Below are 18,065 nucleotides of genomic sequence, written 5' to 3' on the forward strand. Positions count from 1 at the left end.
AGGTTTAAATGATTTGAAGCCGTGCGGTATGTGTAAGGATGAGGTCAGTCTGGAAACAGCTTGCTCTTGTAATGCAGATTCAAGGCACAAATGACTTTGACAGTTGTTTTTCCATACTTATTTTTTCAGCAGAATTTATGGGAAATGTGTCAGAAGAGACATTTTTGATTACAAGTCACGCTCCTTCAAGGTTTATGGTGCAAAATAGTTTTTAAAACTTTGGCAAAGCTGCATACTTTGGAAAACACTGATCAGATTGAGATCATTAATGGACAAATTAAAGCCTGTGACAGAGGGCAGTGTGAGCATGATAATGTTTACAGTAGCCTGTAGTATCCTGTCTTATTGGTGCTGATTCTCATATCAGGACAGTGCTAATGAAACTGATGAAAACGACTGCAAAATAGCAGTGCCAAAAAGAGTTTGTGCTTATATTAAAGCTGTCTTAAGGTTAATGTGCATTCAGTGTCCATTTGCTTTGTCTTAACCTCCATTTGCTGTCAAGTCTAGACATATATGAGTTTATCATCAGAGCCAGAGCACTAGGCAGTAGTCCTCAGACACCCCTCCCATAAAGTGCCTCATGACTGAGTCAGCATAAGGCTTCAAGTCTGTTTTAAAATGTACAGCTAATTATTGTTGGCGCTTGACTGACTGATATTGAGTGAGCATTTTCCTGGTAACAGGCCTCCCTGGGCAGACCTAAGTACACATGAGGCTAAATCACTTTAGTTTAAGCAAGAGTTTGAGTGCAACCATCATTCTCTTGCATGAATGACTTCCCTCTATCATATACATTTGCCTTTCTTGGAATTTGTAACAAGAAATCATGTGTGTCTTACAGAAACTGAGATGGTAACCGATTGCCCAATGTGGGTTTGCTTGTTGTTGGCTAATTTTGGTATTGATTAAACTGGTACTGTATATGAAGGAAGTGCTCATCATAACATTTCCAAAGTAATTACAGGCAAATGACAGCAAAGCCCTTGAAAATCATTGCACCACCTCTTTCCCATTTTTACTGGCCAGTAATTCATGCAAATGCTGTTGCAGTGGGATCAGCGCTCATATGACTTTCCTTTTCTGTGCAGGTTGTTTTGGGTTTATTTAAGCCGTAAAAAAAGAAAAGAAAAAAATGTTGTCTTACTGTGCAGACTAAAATAATCACCATAAAATACCCCCTTTATGCTTTGAAACTGCCAAGGATTGCATTTCATTCTACACTAGAATATGAGTCAAAAGAATAATGTGGAAAGCAGCCTCAGCCATTCTGACATGATGTGATGTGATACGATGTGAAGGAACGTCATGAATTCTATAAATTAATCAGCTCTGATGGAATGTGTGAGCTGGGTGATAATATTTCAATGATAAAGTTCTGCTGCAAAATGCTCAAATTCACTCTGATTAATTAATGCTCAGCAGACTCAATTATTATTTTAGCTGCTTTACTTATGCTTTTGATCATATATTAAATTTTCCTCAGTTAATGGGAAACCCCATTATAGAACATTAAGCTTGGTAGAGCATGAAGCTGGTATGTGCATATGGCTTAGAGCAGCAGAGAAGAGTGTATCCTCTTCAAAACCCCATTCATGCAACCACTGGATTTTAGGCAGGGGTGATGTCATTGCAATACAATCCACCTCATGTAGATTATCTTTTGAAAATACAACAGGAAAGGGGGAAGCAGGCTCAATTTCCTCCCATCCTCCCATTCCAGCTACAGCATAAGAGTGGGCACTGTTGTTCAAGGTCAAGGTGGCTTTAAGCAAGTCCAACTGGCTGAGCTGAGAGCATTATTATTGGCATTGTAATCTTCCTATTAAAGAAGAAAAAGCAGATGCCAAATCCTCATTTAGTGAATATAAATGAGGGGAGTAGATTGGTTTGTTCCATCCATTCACTGTCTGTTCTATTCTTGGGAGTGGAGACAATCTGGCGTGTTGTTATTAGACCTTGTGGTGGAATTTCCCGCAGCAGCAGGACTCACTCGCTTCTGAGACAGCGCGTACAGTAGCTGACTGAAGACAGAGAGTCAGCCATGCTTATGATAATAAACAGAAAGTTCAGTAAAGATTCACAGTTGCTTCAAACAGCCAGAAAATAGAGAACAACACAGTATGTACATGCTGAACAGAAATATATCCGAATGGGATGAAAAGGAAAATAACTGTGGTATATTATGTCTATAGTATATCAGCAGGGGTTTGATCAATAGTGATCACCCAATGATTACTTCTCCAGACTTCTGCTGAGATTTCTGGATATTAAAACAATCACTTACTGTTGACTAATCTCGCGTTTTGGCGCAAAATATCACCACCCACTGGAATTTCATGGCACTCTGAATCCCCCTGTACCTTCTGTATCATTATCACTGTGGTTTCAGCTGCTCAGTAATGGATGATAAATAATCAATACAGAAGCCAGTATCAAAAGACATTTTATCGCAGCATTTTACAACATGATGTAGGACATACCCATTGAATAGCTCTCGTGGATATGCGCTGCCATAGCTGATTCATTCATATGGTGAAAATGTGACGTCTGTATTGGACAGGATAAGCTCTATCAATGTTGTTGCAGTTGCCAGTGGTCACAAGGTTGATAAAGGTCATAGACTGCATAGGACCCAATTACGACAGTGCTGTCAGTGCTCATTTCTCCTTTCAGTTTAGTAAATCCACTGATGTATTGTTGGGACCAAGTTTGGATGCAGGAGAAACATTTTGGTTCAGCTTGTGTGCAAACATCATCTTGTGGAGGAATTTCTGGAAATATTAATGCAGCTTATCAGAAGCACATGAATGCGGCACGAGTCCGTGTTCTCACTTCTGGCACTGTATTGCCTGCTTAGCTCTCTCTTCCCTGCAGAAACGTCGTCATCACTTTATCTGGACTCAGCTGTTTCCCCCTCTGGCTCCCAGTGTAATGACCTTTCTCTTCCAGCCAGAACAGAAGAGTCACTCCCCATTTTCCATTGTAGGCTGAAAACTCATCTCATCAAGAGGGATGTCATGTCACCCACTCAGCGTCCCTTCTGCTGTATGTTCCTCCTCTATTTGCACTTATCTTGAAGTGAGAAGCTTTTTGTTTCTTAACTATACCAACACAATTATGGAGTCACATGCTGTTGCCTGGGTATCATCACTCACTTCACTCTGCCTCACACCCTTGTTTTGGTTGCTATGCATTATTGGTCATCTAGGAAAAGAGATGTATTTTCTAATTGACCTCACTGATGTCCTGCTTTCTCTCTGCCATAAAATTGTGGCAATATTTAATGAGTGAATTCAGCTTTCAAGCCACCATAGATAATTCAGTGACATAGGTTAACTCTGCAGACTTCAGTCACATGCAATCTAAAAAAAAAAAAAATCAACACAGAAATCCAGTTAGTCATTCATTTCTTTCATTTGATTACCACAGTAGCATTTTATGACTCTCACAGCCATACAAAGTATTGCCATTCTGTTAATGAAGTAACTATTAATACATTATGTATTCTCAGTTCATTGGGACAGGCATTAGATTACAAACTTTTTTTAGAGACTGGATGATTTGTTTCATCAGTCAGAATTAACATAACCCTTTAGTTTCTAAACACCAAAGTCTTGATGATTTGCTTTGTCAACTAGTCTATATCCAATTTTCTGGATGCACCAGAAAAACATGATATGTAAGAAAATCGAGAATTATCATTGTGAAGAAGACACAGGTTTAGTAACAGCAAAAAAGTAAAGAAAAATAATTAACCAATAACTTGGATCGGGAGCTGCATGTGTGTTTGGAATATGCCGAGTAAAAATGGTCTTGTGTTTTTTGTCCTTTCAGATAATGCAAATACTGTATTTTTGATTTCATCCTGTAGATGTCAGTAATGCTGCCAACTTGCGTTGACTCTACCACAAAATTACACCGAGAAGAAGAATGAGGAGGCGGAGCTCAGTGTTTGAAAGTGGCGGGCAGTAACAACATTGGTCTCATAGATATTGGTTCACGGACAAAGGACGAAAGTTAATCAAAAAAGCTGCAACAAGTAAAGTTTTATTAAGAGCGTCCGATAGTAGTGCTGTTCTTTATCAGCTAGAACTGGTGAATGCAGTTTTTGTGACATTTGGTCCTGGAGGAACCGTGACAAGGTAACGTTATCGTTAATGTCACCGTTTTGCTAATAACTGCAGCTAGCTAACATAGTTTATTGTAAACTAACGCCAGCTTTAACGTAATTATCATCCGACAGCTGTGTTGAAGACGGCCCCTTTGCCCATCGGTATTGTTCTTAATGCAACAAAAATGGCACTTCAGTGGCTGCTAATCATAAAATTGGTAGTAGTTTTGTGGTGTGCCTTCATTGACGTTAATGTTAATGATAGTCAACGTTAGCATTATAGCTAACTGATCTGTGTATCATGGAGACACGTCGACTGAGTAACACTAGAGGCAGAGATACTCCATAATAAAATAGTTTAGTAGAGCATAAGTAAATCTATGTAAATCTAGTTCGGTTTGTAACTGTCTTGACTGAAGTCTGGACCATAACGTACCAAGCTGACTAGGTTCAGTACTATACATCACAGGGCTGTCATGAACCACTGTATCTCAACATCTACCATTGCAGTCAGTGTCAGCACTATTTGATTTTACTGTTTTCTCTTATTGAAAATGAAAGTTTATCAAAATATTTTGTCTAAATATAGGGGCATTGCATCATGACAAATGAGGATGATAAGGTGATCCCAGTGCGGGTTGCCTTGCGATGTCGCCCATTGGTACCTAAAGAAATCAGTGAGGGATGTCAGTGTTGTCTCACTTTTGTGCCTGGGGAGCCACAGGTATGTTCTCAACAACAGCTTAGTCTGTTTCAGAGTAATGTTTTGTGCAAAGTCCATTATATCCATGTGGGTATAATGTGTTTGGGTTGTGTTTTTTTTTTTTTTTTTTAATTTAATGCAATTAAACTACTTTACAGTTACAGTACGTAAAACTTGCTATATTGTTGTTCCTTTTCAGGTCATCATTGGCACAGAGAAAGCATTCACTTATGATTATGTTTTTGATCCCACTGCTGAACAAGAAGAAGTCTTCAATTCAGCTGTGTCATCCTTACTGATTGGACTTTTCAAAGGTAGCTATAGTTTTTAACATGATGATTTATTGAATCTCGTAAGATAATTGTCCTTTTGTTTTTACACCCATCCTGGGAGGTGACAGTGTGGGATCTGTGACATAAGAACCGTTTGTGATTCATGGTTTTGCTATAAGACACTTCAGTGGAGACTGCACTTACCATTGGCTGCACACAAATGAAAAACACATAAGATACATGATAAGATGTTATTGATGATATTTTAATATTTGTATACTCACTAAATTGTCCTGTTTTTTGTAGGCTACCATGCCACAGTACTTGCATACGGGCAGACGGGATCAGGGAAGACCTTCTCCATGGGGGGAACATACACATCAGCTCAAGAAAATGATCCTTCAGTTGGAGTTATTCCACGAGTTATCAGAAGGATCTTTGAGGAAATAGACAAGAGGACAGACAGTGAATTCTGTCTGACAGTATCCTATCTGGAGGTTGGTGGACATGTTAACACTATGTAGATATTTTTTTTCTGTAATTTAGACATATATCGTGTTTCTTGGCATCCAGGAAAGGTTATTTCATTGCTTGATGGCCTTTTAAAGTAAGCTTTCTTCCTTTTGTTTATAGATCTATAATGAAGATATATTGGACTTGCTGTGTACATCTAAAGATAAACCTGCCATCAGCATTCGGGAAGACCCAAAAGAGGGTATTAAGGTGAGCGACTGACATGTTGACAAGAATTAATGCATGTATTGTCACATTGCTTTGATCATCCATGTCTAATTTTATAGCTTGGTGGCAATTTTTTTGAATCCTTACATGTTTAGATATGATGATCTGTCAGCTTTTGTTTTTGTTGAAAGTATGCTATTTTCCATCCAGATTGTGGGTTTAACTGAGAGGAAAGTGTTCACTGCCCATGAGATGGTGAGTTGTCTGGAGGTTGGAAATTCTGCTCGCACTGTGGGTTCCACAGCAATGAATGCCGCTTCTTCACGCTCACATGCGATCTTCACCATCACTCTGGAGCAGCGCAGAGGGACAGACAAGTCAGTTGTCTAGTAATTTCAGCTAATATTAGTATTAGTATGTGCAGGTCCAGATTCTGTGGCTCACAAAACAACATTTTGAAAGCAGTATCTTCTACAGCTTGAATATTTGTGTATTGTTTTGTTGCAGAGTGGACTCAGTTGTTTCAAAGTTGCACCTCGTGGATCTGGCTGGTTCAGAAAGGCAAAAGAAAACCAAAGCAGAGGGTGATCGTTTAAAGGAAGGTAAGCAGAATATGTTTTTCCTTGAATTTGTTGGTTAAAAGTTCCCAATGATATATACTGTACTATATGACACTGCTGTGTTGTCTCTTTGTCTTGTAAAGATGTGCTTGATAACAGCATTTCTGTTTGGATGCTATTCATTTTCATCTTCAGGCATCAGCATCAATCGCGGCCTTTTGTCTTTGGGTAATGTGATCAGTGCCTTGGGGGATGAAAGCAAGAAAAATGCCTTTGTTCCTTACAGAGACTCCAAGCTCACCCGCCTGCTACAAGGTAGGCTTTGATTTAGATGTTCAGAAGTTACTTAGTGGTCATTTGGGCAGGCTCAGATATCGTCCTCACTTTGAGGGCCTTCAAACATGAGCAAATCATATTTGGAAAGCATATAGTTTTCTTCTGCTTTGATTGTCTAATGTGAAAGTCTTTCATGGCTGCATCTGTTCTGTTACCATAAAATGAAGCTTTTTTCATGATCTGTTCATTTTGTTATGTGTAATGTTGGTACATGTACATGTCTGCATACACGTCTAGTTTTATATGTTTTAAATGGCACGATTGCTGGTTAATATACATCAACACAGGCAGGCATTAGAAGCTGCACCAGTGTAACATAATGAATGACTGCAGAATAATTTTACAAAATGCTTTTGTGAACCGTTTCCTGTTTGTTTCATCAGACTCTTTGGGGGGCAATAGCCACACTTTGATGATTGCGTGCATCAGTCCTGCAGACTCAAACATGGAAGAGACCATCAACACACTGCGATATGCTGACAGAGCTCGCAAGATTAAAAACAAACCTATTGTCAACATTGACCCCAGAGCTGCAGAAATGAACCGTTTAAAACAACAGGTACAACAATTTTCAGTCAGATCTCAATACTGTCATTGACTTATGTAACAGTGCTGCAAATTGCAGTTCAGTTACTTGGTTACATGTTGGAAATCTTGTTTGTATAGATTACTGCTAAGGAAAGAGATCAAAGATTCACAGGACAGAAAGTGTATGATACACACCGTCCTTCTTCTATTTGAAATGTAATAGATGTCTTGATTCATAAATTTAGGTTCAAGAGCTGCAAGTGATGCTACTTCATGCACGTGGAGGAGTAGCTCCAGCACTCTCTGGGTAAGACACAGATTTCCTAAGATGCATCCCAGGGTACCTGTTACCCATAACAAAAGGCCATAACGGTTACTCAGTCCCTCTGTTACAGGCCAGAGTCAGCAGAGAATGTGACTAAGCTGCTGGAAAGGAACCGCTCTCTGCAGGATGAGAACAATAAGCTAAGCAGGGAGCTGAGTGAGGCAGCCGGACAGACTGCTTTCATGTTTGAGAAAATCATTATGGTGAGCCAGACAATCCTTCCTCCACAGTCATTGTTGAAGGCTAACGAGAAAACTGTTGCTATGAGAGATGATGTGTCTTGTTTGTACTCACGGGTAGAAAAAAAAGACAATTGAAATCGGCATTAATGCAAAACATGAGCTGGTAGGATATACTTGACTGGCACAGTCTAGAGTTTATCTTTTCACGAGTCCTTTCTGTCACATTTCACTTTTTCCATCCATCATGTTAATCATATTGTGCTCACTTTACAGACAGAGCAAGCAAATGAGAAACTACAGAGCAAACTGGAACAACTGCGGCACCACGCGGCGTAAGTTTCCAAAAGCATGGAGCCAGCAGAGCTTCACCAAGTGGACACAAAATACTCATCCTGTTCTTGTTCTAAAGCTTTCTTTGATTTCTAATATGTTAGCATTCATGATTTCAGCTTTGTCTTGTTTGCCACGGCCACAACGATCATATTGAGCCCCACTCCATACTTACCTTTATTTCAGTTGTACAGTGGATCTTGAGAAAGTGTTGGAAACACTGGACGACCAGGAGATGAAGGATAACGTTGAGGTGATGAGAAACCTGCAAGACATCATCTTGGAGCTCAAGGTACACAAGTCAGTTTGCGTTGTAATCCACCAGCAGACAGCAGTGTCGTCATGCTGAAATTTACATCAGGCTTTATGTTCGACTTGTTATAGACTAAATTGATTCAATTTAATGAATGTGATGGTGAAAATTATTTTATTTTTTTTATTTTTTATTTTAGCAAGTAGAACAAGTTTAAATCCAACGATTAGACTTTAGATTTTAGACTGCTTCTTTATTGATCCCAATCTGGAAAATTGTTTTGTTGCAGTAACAATGAACAAAAAACATACAGACAAGCATAGAATGTATACAAGAATTAAAAAGAGTAAACAAAAAGTGACAAGAAATATATATACAGAAAAAGCACCAGTGAATACAAGAAAAAACTAAACATAAATGTAAATATACTGTAAATATAAATAAATGTTGTGCAATATTGCTATAGTGCAGATAAAAATGTAAAGTATTGAGGTTGTGAGGTTGGTGGATTAACTGTTTAAGTTTCTATTATATGATGATAGAGAATTTCATGGGTTACTATTTATTTATTTTTATTTTTTGTCTTTTTTTTTTAAGAATGAGAGCGCAGGCATCGCCGCCTCCATTGACGCTATGGCTGCAGGAGAGGATGGAGCTGAGGTGTCTGGGAATGGCAGTAAAACTGCAGCAGATGAGTCCCCATCAGTACGTTAAAATGTGGTTATGTCATAATCAGATGATGGTTAATATCAAAGATTCTTTACTAAATTGAGAAATCAGTAGTGTTGTGTTGCTCTCCATCAGATGAACGCACACTTGCTGTACCGTTCTATAAATGGTCTTCCTAAGTATTTTTTACCAAACATACTGTGCTAACATATTCCTTCTGCTGCACACATTGATTCCCACCTGTAACACATTTAACAGGACATCACTGCCAATGCTGATAAGGACTCCCCGGAGGCCTTCACGACCCGTCATGCTCTGCGGCAGGCCCAGCTCTCCAAGGAGCTGATCGACCTGAACAAAGTGTTGAGCCTGAAGGAAGCTTTTGTGAAGAAAATGTGCCAGAATGACCCTCAGCTGGAGCCGATGCAGTCGGAGCACCAGGTAAGAGAAATTTGTAGATATGGACATGGATTTTGCAACACATGAGTGTGGTTTTATTGATTTATTTTTTCTGTCAAGTCTGAATGAAGTGTGTTTTATGATGAGTTAATCAGGCAGTTGAGCTTGTCTTAGGTTAGTGATATGGTGATGGTGGCTGGTTGGAAAATTTTACGTATTGTCCTACCCTAATATCTATGGTACTATGTTCCTGTAAGACAGTCATTGTCAAGTTGTTCCCCTTTAGTTGGAGAACTACTGTTGTCAGAGCTGACAGGTTAAGTTTAAAGCATCGTCCTTTTGTGTGTAATTAAATTTCTTATGAGCCACATTTTTGTACTGTTGAGACATGATGGCGAAGTTTTCATCTTCTGGGCACTTTGTCCTACAGAAAAATGTACACGATCTCCAGTCAGCAGTGGACTCGCTGCAGAAAGAGAAAGACGACCTGGTTTTGGCACTTCAGTCTGCAAAGAAAGACACGAACCAGGCAAAGTATGAAGTGGCAAAGTGCAGTATGCCTGCACTAATATTTGTTTTTACATAAAAGTAATCTCAGTGCACGCATCACCTTCTTGTAGGCTTAGTGAGCAGCGGAGGAAGAGACTGCAGGAGCTTGAGGGCCAGCTCTCAGACATGAAGAGGAAGCTTCTTGAGCAGTCCAAACTGCTGAAACTCAAAGAGTCCTCTGTTCAGAAAGTCAGCAAGCTCATGCAGGAGATCCAGGTAACCCATCACTACTACTATTTTATTCCTACTTTTATTGAGTTCCTTGGATGATGAGGGGTGCATCAGTGTTTGACCAACAGAGAGTTTTTCTATGAATTTTGTTAAAGCGTCATACCATCTCGTGACCTATCCCTGATGAGATTATCAGACACCTTATCAGAACATCATCACAATGTGTATAGTATGCATGGTATATTACAGTATTTTAGCAATACTATAAATGTTCTTGTTATTCTAGTTTGTTAATGTCACAAGTAGCAGCGACTTCACGGAATCTTTGATCTGTTCGGTCATTCACTCGAGCGTACAGAACGTTGTGGGCAGATAAAATTCTTGTAAGGACCAAAAATATAAAACATTTTTCAGCTTTTATCACATGGTAATCATCATGTGCACTGAGTTGGCATAGAGCGTTGCTCATATTCAACAGTACTTGTTTTCAGTGTAATGCACAGATGCCAAAACCAAGCACACAGTAACCCTGTGTTCTCACAGGCCATGAAGACCCAGCGGACACAGCTGATGAGGCAGATGAGGGAGGACTCTGACAAATTCAGACACTGGAAGAGCAAGAAGGACAGAGAGGTGCTGCAGCTGAAGGAGAAGGTATGTGAAGATCATGTTGATCAACATTTTATTCATGAAGTTACTCACTAATAATTGAGCATTGTTGGCTTTGTGACCTATACATTTTATCTTTATCCAATTCACAGGATCGTAAACGGCAGTACGAGTTGATTAAACTCGAGAGGGATTTCCAGAAACAGGCCAATGTTCTGCGCCGTAAAACTGAGGAGGTGAGGCCTCTTAGTCTGTTCATTTTCATTTATGTGATCTAGAATGCCGGTTTTCATTTTTTCAGCATATGTAAAACAGTAAATATATTTCAGATTTTAAAGGTGTGAAGAAACAGTGAAACTGGAAAGCAGCTTATGACGAGTTTTTTTTTTTCCACAGGCTGCAGCTGCAAACAAGCGGCTGAAAGATGCCCTACAGAAGAGAAGTGAGGTGGCAGAAAAACGCAAAGATACTCAAAACAGAGGAAAAGAGGGACCTGCTGCGAGAATAAAGGTAGTCAGACTTGGTCCCATGGCAGCTCTGTAGCTACAAAGACTTGTATGCAGTCTGCTAGACTTAACTCAGGCCCTAGCCCCAAGCCAGACATAAACTTGAAATCCGATGTCTTCAGCCACAGCAAACAGATGATTATATTGGGCCTTAAATTCCATATTGGTGCATCTCTAATTATTACTGATATAACATGAAGCTTGAGAGGGTGCAGATAAGTTGAAGGTGTGAAATGTTTATCTGTATTCAAGAGTAATGACAAATTTCTACTTTGAGAATGTGATGACAGAATGTGTTGTCCGTATGTGAACATACCCAACTTTCTAATTGTATTCATGTCATCAGACCTGGTTTCTCAACGAAGTGGAGGTGATGGTCAGCACTGAGGAGGCTCGGCGCCACCTCAACGATCTGCTGGAGGACAGGAAGGTCTTGGCTCAGGAGATCAGCCACCTCAAACAGCAGATGGAGTCAGGGGAGCGACCCACTGCCAAAATCAGGGTAAGATGGAAATTCCCACCTATGAGAATATGTACAAAGTTGAGAATCAGCGAGACATCCAGTGCACCAGCAAAGAGGAAATGTTACAAAGAATCAGTCATTTGCTGTGTGCTGTTCTCTTTGCAGCGGCGGACTCTGATCATGTCTGAGCTGGAGAGCCATGGGGCGCTGGAAGCACCTCTGACCAAACAGGTGGAGAACCTGGAGACAGAGATAGGTCTCAGGTGAGTCTGATAAGGCAGCTCAGTCATGGTCTGAAACAGTTTTTAAATGTCCATCTTTAAATGTGCCCAGCATTCATCAGTCTGCTTCCCATCAGTAGCTGATGGTTCTCATCTCCGCAACATTTAATGACTAACAGAGACAACAATATGTGCTTTTGTTCCAGGTCATTGAGACCCTTTCAAACCACAATGTCAGTTTGACAAAAACATCTACAGGAAACACAGATGTAATATCTTTTTGCAGGGCTTGTTAAGATTTGCAATGATTTGTATGTTAACAGGAATGCTCAGATCGCTGACCTCCAGCAGAAAGTTCTCGTCGCAGATGGCGAGGGGCGTCTGAAACAACGCATAGATGGCATCATAAGCATAGTCGATGCCAAGTGTGCCCTGAAGGTCCTGATGTCTGAGGTGAACCAAATGCATTATTCTATATTCACACCTGTGCGTTAAAAGTAGAGCGCACATTTGTTGGTGTTTGCATTTTAAGAAACATCAAGTTTTCTGTTCTGTGTAGCTGGTGTCTGCTAAAATAACCAGTTCCAAGCTGGAGAGCGAAGTCAAGCAGGAGAAAGGGAATGGACAAGATTTAAGGAAGATGCTGGCTGAGGAAAGAAATGTGATGTCCACCATGGACATGGAGCACCAGCAGCAGCTGGTGGAGCTGGAGCAGAGGCATCAGGAGAAGGTGCCCGTCGCTCTTTCTCACGTACCTGTTACACATATGTGTCTAAGAGACACGCACATTTCTGAGATCTTCTGTAATGTATTTTTTTTCTTTGTGCAGGTCCTCTACCTCCTTAACCAGCTGCAAAGCAAACCCATAGGCAGAGAGTTAGATGAAACAAAGGAGACAGACGAGCAGAGTTCAAAGGAGAAGGAGCTTCTCCAGCGCCTCAAAGTCCAGGTTTGCCTGCAACAGCTGAAGAGTGTTTAATCAACCTTTGGCTCTGAATTCCTCCTTGTTTTTGGAGAAATTGGGCAGAATTTTTAATCAGGTGGTTATCTGTAACCTTATTTTAGGAGGAAGAGCTTGAAAAGCTGCGAGAATTGAGTGAACAGAACCAGAAACTGGTGGAGCAGAATGAACAGTACAGACAGGTAACTTTATGACTTGGTCCAACATCACTGGCTTCCATTTGACTTTCTATTAGCCTGACGTTCAGATGACAAATTGTTTCAAATATTTGTGATTAATGACATGATTTATTTTTTTTCCTCTACAGAAACTGTCGTTGCTGCACCTGGTAAGTGGAAAGAAAATCCTTGCACCGACAGCCAACAATGAAAATAGCCCTGATGACTCGTTTGAGTACGTTCCCCCAAAGGTAAGTTATTGCAGATATTCTACCTTCCTGTTGGCTGTTTTTGTAATGTACGTTACTTCAGTTTTTAATGTCAAAGGTGGCTGATTCAGGTTACTCCCTCAAAGCTATTGAAAATGTTTTCTTTAGGGTCAGTGTTGAAACTGACAGAACACATTGCACCAAGAATGAACAGAGATTTGACTTTGAGCCTTGCAGCTGGACTCCTGGGATTGTGAACTGAGATCTTATTTCATTTATTTGTTTCCTAAATTTGCTTGTGTTCTTTACCAATGAAAGCCTAAAGGGAAGCGCTCCACCACAGCTAAAGCACCGCTGAATATGGCCATCAACATGGAAGAGCTGATGTCTTCCAGTGAGGATGACAATGACAAGGAAGAGGATGAGTGGTGCCCTCACAAACCAGAGAAGGGACGCAGAATTTCCAAGAAGCCTAAAGCAACTGGGGTAAGACTGGGATCAGGGTTAGTGTTAAACCAGCAAGCTCATAGACCCTGACTGTCCACAGTGCTCACTGAACGTTCATGAAGGGTGAGAGCAAGTTATCCAGGGTATTAAACCAGGCTACTCATGAAAATGAACTTTATCTCACTTCATTGTCACATCATTCAAAATGCACTAGATAAACCTAATGCCATGAGAGGTACAGGTGGGCTTTTCCCTGTCCCTGTATTGCAGTATGGTAATGTCTTAAGGGGGCTTAATTAGCAAAACACGTGATTAATTAGATCAGTCACCTAGAATGCACCAGGTAAACTCACTGCCCCCCAAAGTCCAATTGAAGCTCTGTTACAAAATGCTCCTGGGAGCAAAGAGGCTAATCCAATGTCACATCACTTCAATAATGGCTGGCTAAACTTCACCAGGTATCACAGGTTTCACCATATAAGCAGGTTTATTCTTCACCTTCATCCAGCAATGAAAGAGGAGATAAAAGTCGTCTTTTGGCGTTCCTTGTTGTTCAGCGGTATATGAAAAACATCTGATCAGGTTACTGATTCAAATCTTGTCAACACCTCAGAGCACAGTTCAACCTAAAAGAGGTCAGATTTGTAGAGATTTTTGCAAATAAGAAGTAGTTTTATAAGATAACTTTGAACGTGATATATGGCAACTGTGAGAATGCCAGGCTTATCAGGCAGAGGGATTTGAATTTGCACACTGATGAGGACTTTCCAGTGCAGGCCAGCTTACAAGAGACAATATACACACACACATACACACACACACACACACACGCACACACACACACACACACACACACACACACACACACACACACACACACACACACATATATATATATATATATATATATATATATATATATATATATATATATATATAAAATGGACTCTACGTGTTGTTATGAACAGTGCAGTGATGATGCTGTGCTTTTGTTTAGTCTGTGCTTTTTTGTTCATGTTTTTTTGTGTTTTGTTCTTGTTCATGTGTGTTAATGTTCCTTAAAATACACAAAAACAAAACAAAAATGCGTTCGATTTGTTGAGAGATTTAAGTAAAAGTTGTAAATCGTAAAGTTTGTGACATCTCTTCAAAGCAAACCTAGTTATAAACCTGCATATTAAACCTGTTTGTATTCCACTGCTCTAATATGCCACTTGTTAGGCTCAGGACAGGTTGGTTACACATGATGCAAAGACATGTCATGATGTGTCTCTTTCTTTAGTGTGCCTGTAAAGGTCGCTGCGTCAACAAGCTATGCAGGTGCCGCAAAGGAAAGATGACGTGTGGGGAGAACTGCCAGTGTGACCACGAAAAGTGTCGAAATATGGACAACCAGGTGCCTGCTGAGGTAAATTATCCAATGATTTTCAGCTATCTACAAGCCTGACTCCAGAAATGTTGGGACGCTGTGGAAGATGTAAATAAAAACAGAATGCAACTGGATTCAGTTGAATACAGGACTTTGCACTGGTCATAGTCTGGATGGTCCTTTTCCTCTTTAGCCCAGTGGACATGACTTCCAAAAACAATCTGAAAGGTGGACTTGTCAGACCACAGCACACTTCTGTCTTTAATTAAGTCCTATTTTAACACCACATGTGTACGTTACAACAACCAGCATAACATCAGAAGTTGGAACACACTGAGAAGAAGAACTGATGTTTTTAGACTGTTAGACTCATAGTACTCATTAAAACAGATGATTACTGCTTTCCAGTCACCTTGCCTTGCTGTGTTGAAGATGTTGGATTCTTTTTTGAAAATATAGTGCAGAACAACAAGCATGGTCCTCAGTTTTGGATTTTTACTTGTTTCAGGATGGAAGTCAGACAGACAGTCTTTCCAGAGACTCTGGGGCTCTTCAAGACTCCACATCTGTCAGCCCTGACAACACCACATTCTTCAAGCCGCCATCGTGTACACCCACTAAGAAGGTGAGCTCGCTTCTCACTCAACAATACGAGGAATGATCATCCATTTGGTGGCCCTGTAAATGACTGGCATGCATGTAGACAGTGTAGGAAGAAAAGATGTGGGGCAGTTTCGGCGGGCACTTTTAAAAAATGTTAATTAACTACATAAAGTTGCTGTTTTTAATGTGAAATGAGAGGTTAGAATATTAAAATGCACACAGTAATCATCACCTCGCATCAGCACGAGCAGAAGAAAAGCGTACTGTTGCCGTTCCAGAGAGGAGTGTGCTGTCATCTGTGTGTGCGGAGAATATGGTCAGACAGCTAGAAAGCCCTGAAGGCAAACTTCTCCCTCGTGCATGCATTGCGTGCCTCAGCCTCAGGTGTCTCACCAAATTACAGAGTATGAGCTACAAGTGCTGTTAAAGGAGCCAGAATGAGTGTAATATTCCCTCTTTACTGATGCAGCTCTGGAAATAACTGCAGTTGAGGATTTTAGCTGAAAAATTCAGCCCACTGCATTGAGCTCAGTAATGTTAGCCAATGGCACTGATGGCCCCACTGCTCATTCCATCCAGCCACCAGTCGGTAAGACTGTGTAAGCTGGAACATTAAAGTTAGAAAGCTAAAAGGAGCTAGCTAATGTTTATGGCCACCTCGCTGACGCTGGTGGTTAATGTGCCAGACCAAAGACATTTTACAGTTTAGTGTTGAAAGGGGTAAGTAACAGTTATTTTGGCTTCTAGTATCTTGCCTACAATGCTTGTTGCCACTGGAGCTTTAAAGGATGTAATGCACAACTAACACTGATGTATTAATATCCACTATTGTAGGTGCTAAAAGAAATAGGAGACATGGGACATACCACTGCAGACCTCCAGTCTGCCAATAAGCCGATCTTGCCAGAGGAAGAGGAGGAGGATGACTTTGAGGAGGACAGAACGACAGTCAGCCTCCTCAAGAAGAAGAAAAGACTCCTGACGAGTTTCCAGAACAGTTTTTTCTCTGGGTGCACCCCCATCCGAGAGGAGTCTTAGTCAGCACAGAGCAGGGTAGGGCTTTTTACGTCAGGTGTCCATACGTGCTTGAATGTTTTGTCAATGTCGTGATTTTTTTCTATGTTTACTGTAACTTGAAGGTAGCTGTTGATTCTAAAATGCTTTGGTATCTGTAGAGCGTAACAAAAGGACTGAGCAGCAGCAAAGCCGGAAATCATTTACTGGAGTTCACACTGAGATGACCAAGAAGCCTGTACATGATGTTAGGTTAATGTAGTTCATGAGATGTCCCTCAAAGACTAAATTTACTGAAGTAATAAGTCAACTGAGTAGTCCACAATACAGAGATGAGTACTGTTCAACACGCCATTATAACACGATGTCTTGGGGAGCAGCCTTTAGCTTTTTTTTACTGTGCTTTTACTACCAGAGCTGAGTAAAGTCTGACAGTCAGATCTTGTTTTTAACGACCAACAAACTGTCTTGTCTTGTCACATTGTCTGAATGTGTTAGCGTCACAAGTTAGTGTCATAATTTATTTCATTCATCTGTTAATGATTAATGTTTTACGTCTGACTCGCTTTCATTGCTGTTTCCTAGCAGGTCATCACTAGTGGAAAGGTTTTTTTTTTTTATATATATATAACATTGAATTAAAAAAATAAATCTTAAAGTGAAACACTGCATTGATATTTTTCTAATCTCTATTTGTTCTCTTTGTGTCACTTACTTTTGCCCCTTACCAGCTTATTGTGAGTGCTTTAGAGCTGAATGACTGTATAGTAGCGCAAATTTGGAAAGGAAGTTTTGATAAGAATGACAAAACAAAACCAAAAAACAAGAGTAAGTCTGAGATCAAGTTGTAGCATAGGTCAATTTATTGATGACTGAGGACCAGTTTTTATTGAAATGAGCTGTTTCATGACTGACAGACAGACATTGTTTTCTAGGGACATAAGATCCGCTAGAACGTTCTCCCACTGTGTGATATTCAGGTTTTGTGATGTCCAGGTCAAAAGGTTTGTCGTCTCGCTCATCCTCAATGCTGTGAGGAGAATACCAGCAGCAGTGCTGCGTGGTTGTAATGCAGATGCTGCAGTGTATTCTGTGAGTAACCTCACACTGCCTGAGCTGTACGCTCGTGTTAGTGCACTTGCTGAAGTTATTTGTACAGATTTGGGTCCAGAAGTCAGCACTGGTGGTTATTAATGGAGACGTGTCGTTCCCGCTTAGAGGCTGAGGCGTGTGAGCTGCTGAGAAATATGGAAATTCTTGATGGGATTTTTCTGGGGACCTGAGAGATTCAACGTTTTCTCTGTTGGAATGGGACAAGTTAGACTGCTGAGAGTTCTCCTGAATTTTGATAGAACGGCTGATTTTAAGATCGAGACTTTCGTGTTGTAACATTTTGCAGGATTGAAACAGCAATTGTTGAAAAAGCAGTGATC

The 18,065-nt window shown here is 40.4% G+C and overlaps 1 protein-coding gene across 1 annotated transcript; it reads left to right on the forward strand.

Annotated features, from left to right (window-relative positions):
- The first annotated feature begins 4,715 nt into the window (after positions 1-4,715).
- Positions 4,716-17,307, forward strand: kif4 (kinesin family member 4). Its single transcript, XM_070983021.1, has 30 exons — positions 4,716-4,838; positions 5,017-5,131; positions 5,396-5,586; positions 5,723-5,812; positions 5,981-6,147; positions 6,278-6,372; positions 6,526-6,645; positions 7,050-7,225; positions 7,440-7,501; positions 7,590-7,722; positions 7,975-8,033; positions 8,218-8,323; positions 8,882-8,989; positions 9,212-9,394; positions 9,783-9,886; positions 9,973-10,117; positions 10,616-10,726; positions 10,834-10,917; positions 11,078-11,191; positions 11,534-11,689; positions 11,816-11,913; positions 12,195-12,324; positions 12,431-12,601; positions 12,701-12,820; positions 12,937-13,014; positions 13,140-13,241; positions 13,518-13,685; positions 14,929-15,054; positions 15,524-15,640; positions 16,453-17,307. The coding sequence occupies exons 1-30, from the start codon at positions 4,716-4,718 to the stop codon at positions 16,654-16,656; spliced, it is 3,756 nt and encodes a 1,251-aa protein (XP_070839122.1). The 3' UTR covers positions 16,657-17,307.
- Positions 17,308-18,065: the final 758 nt, after the last annotated feature.

Source organism: Chaetodon trifascialis, chromosome 16 (genome assembly GCF_039877785.1).
Source record: "Chaetodon trifascialis isolate fChaTrf1 chromosome 16, fChaTrf1.hap1, whole genome shotgun sequence".
In the NCBI taxonomy this organism is placed as follows: Eukaryota; Metazoa; Chordata; class Actinopteri; order Chaetodontiformes; family Chaetodontidae; genus Chaetodon; species Chaetodon trifascialis.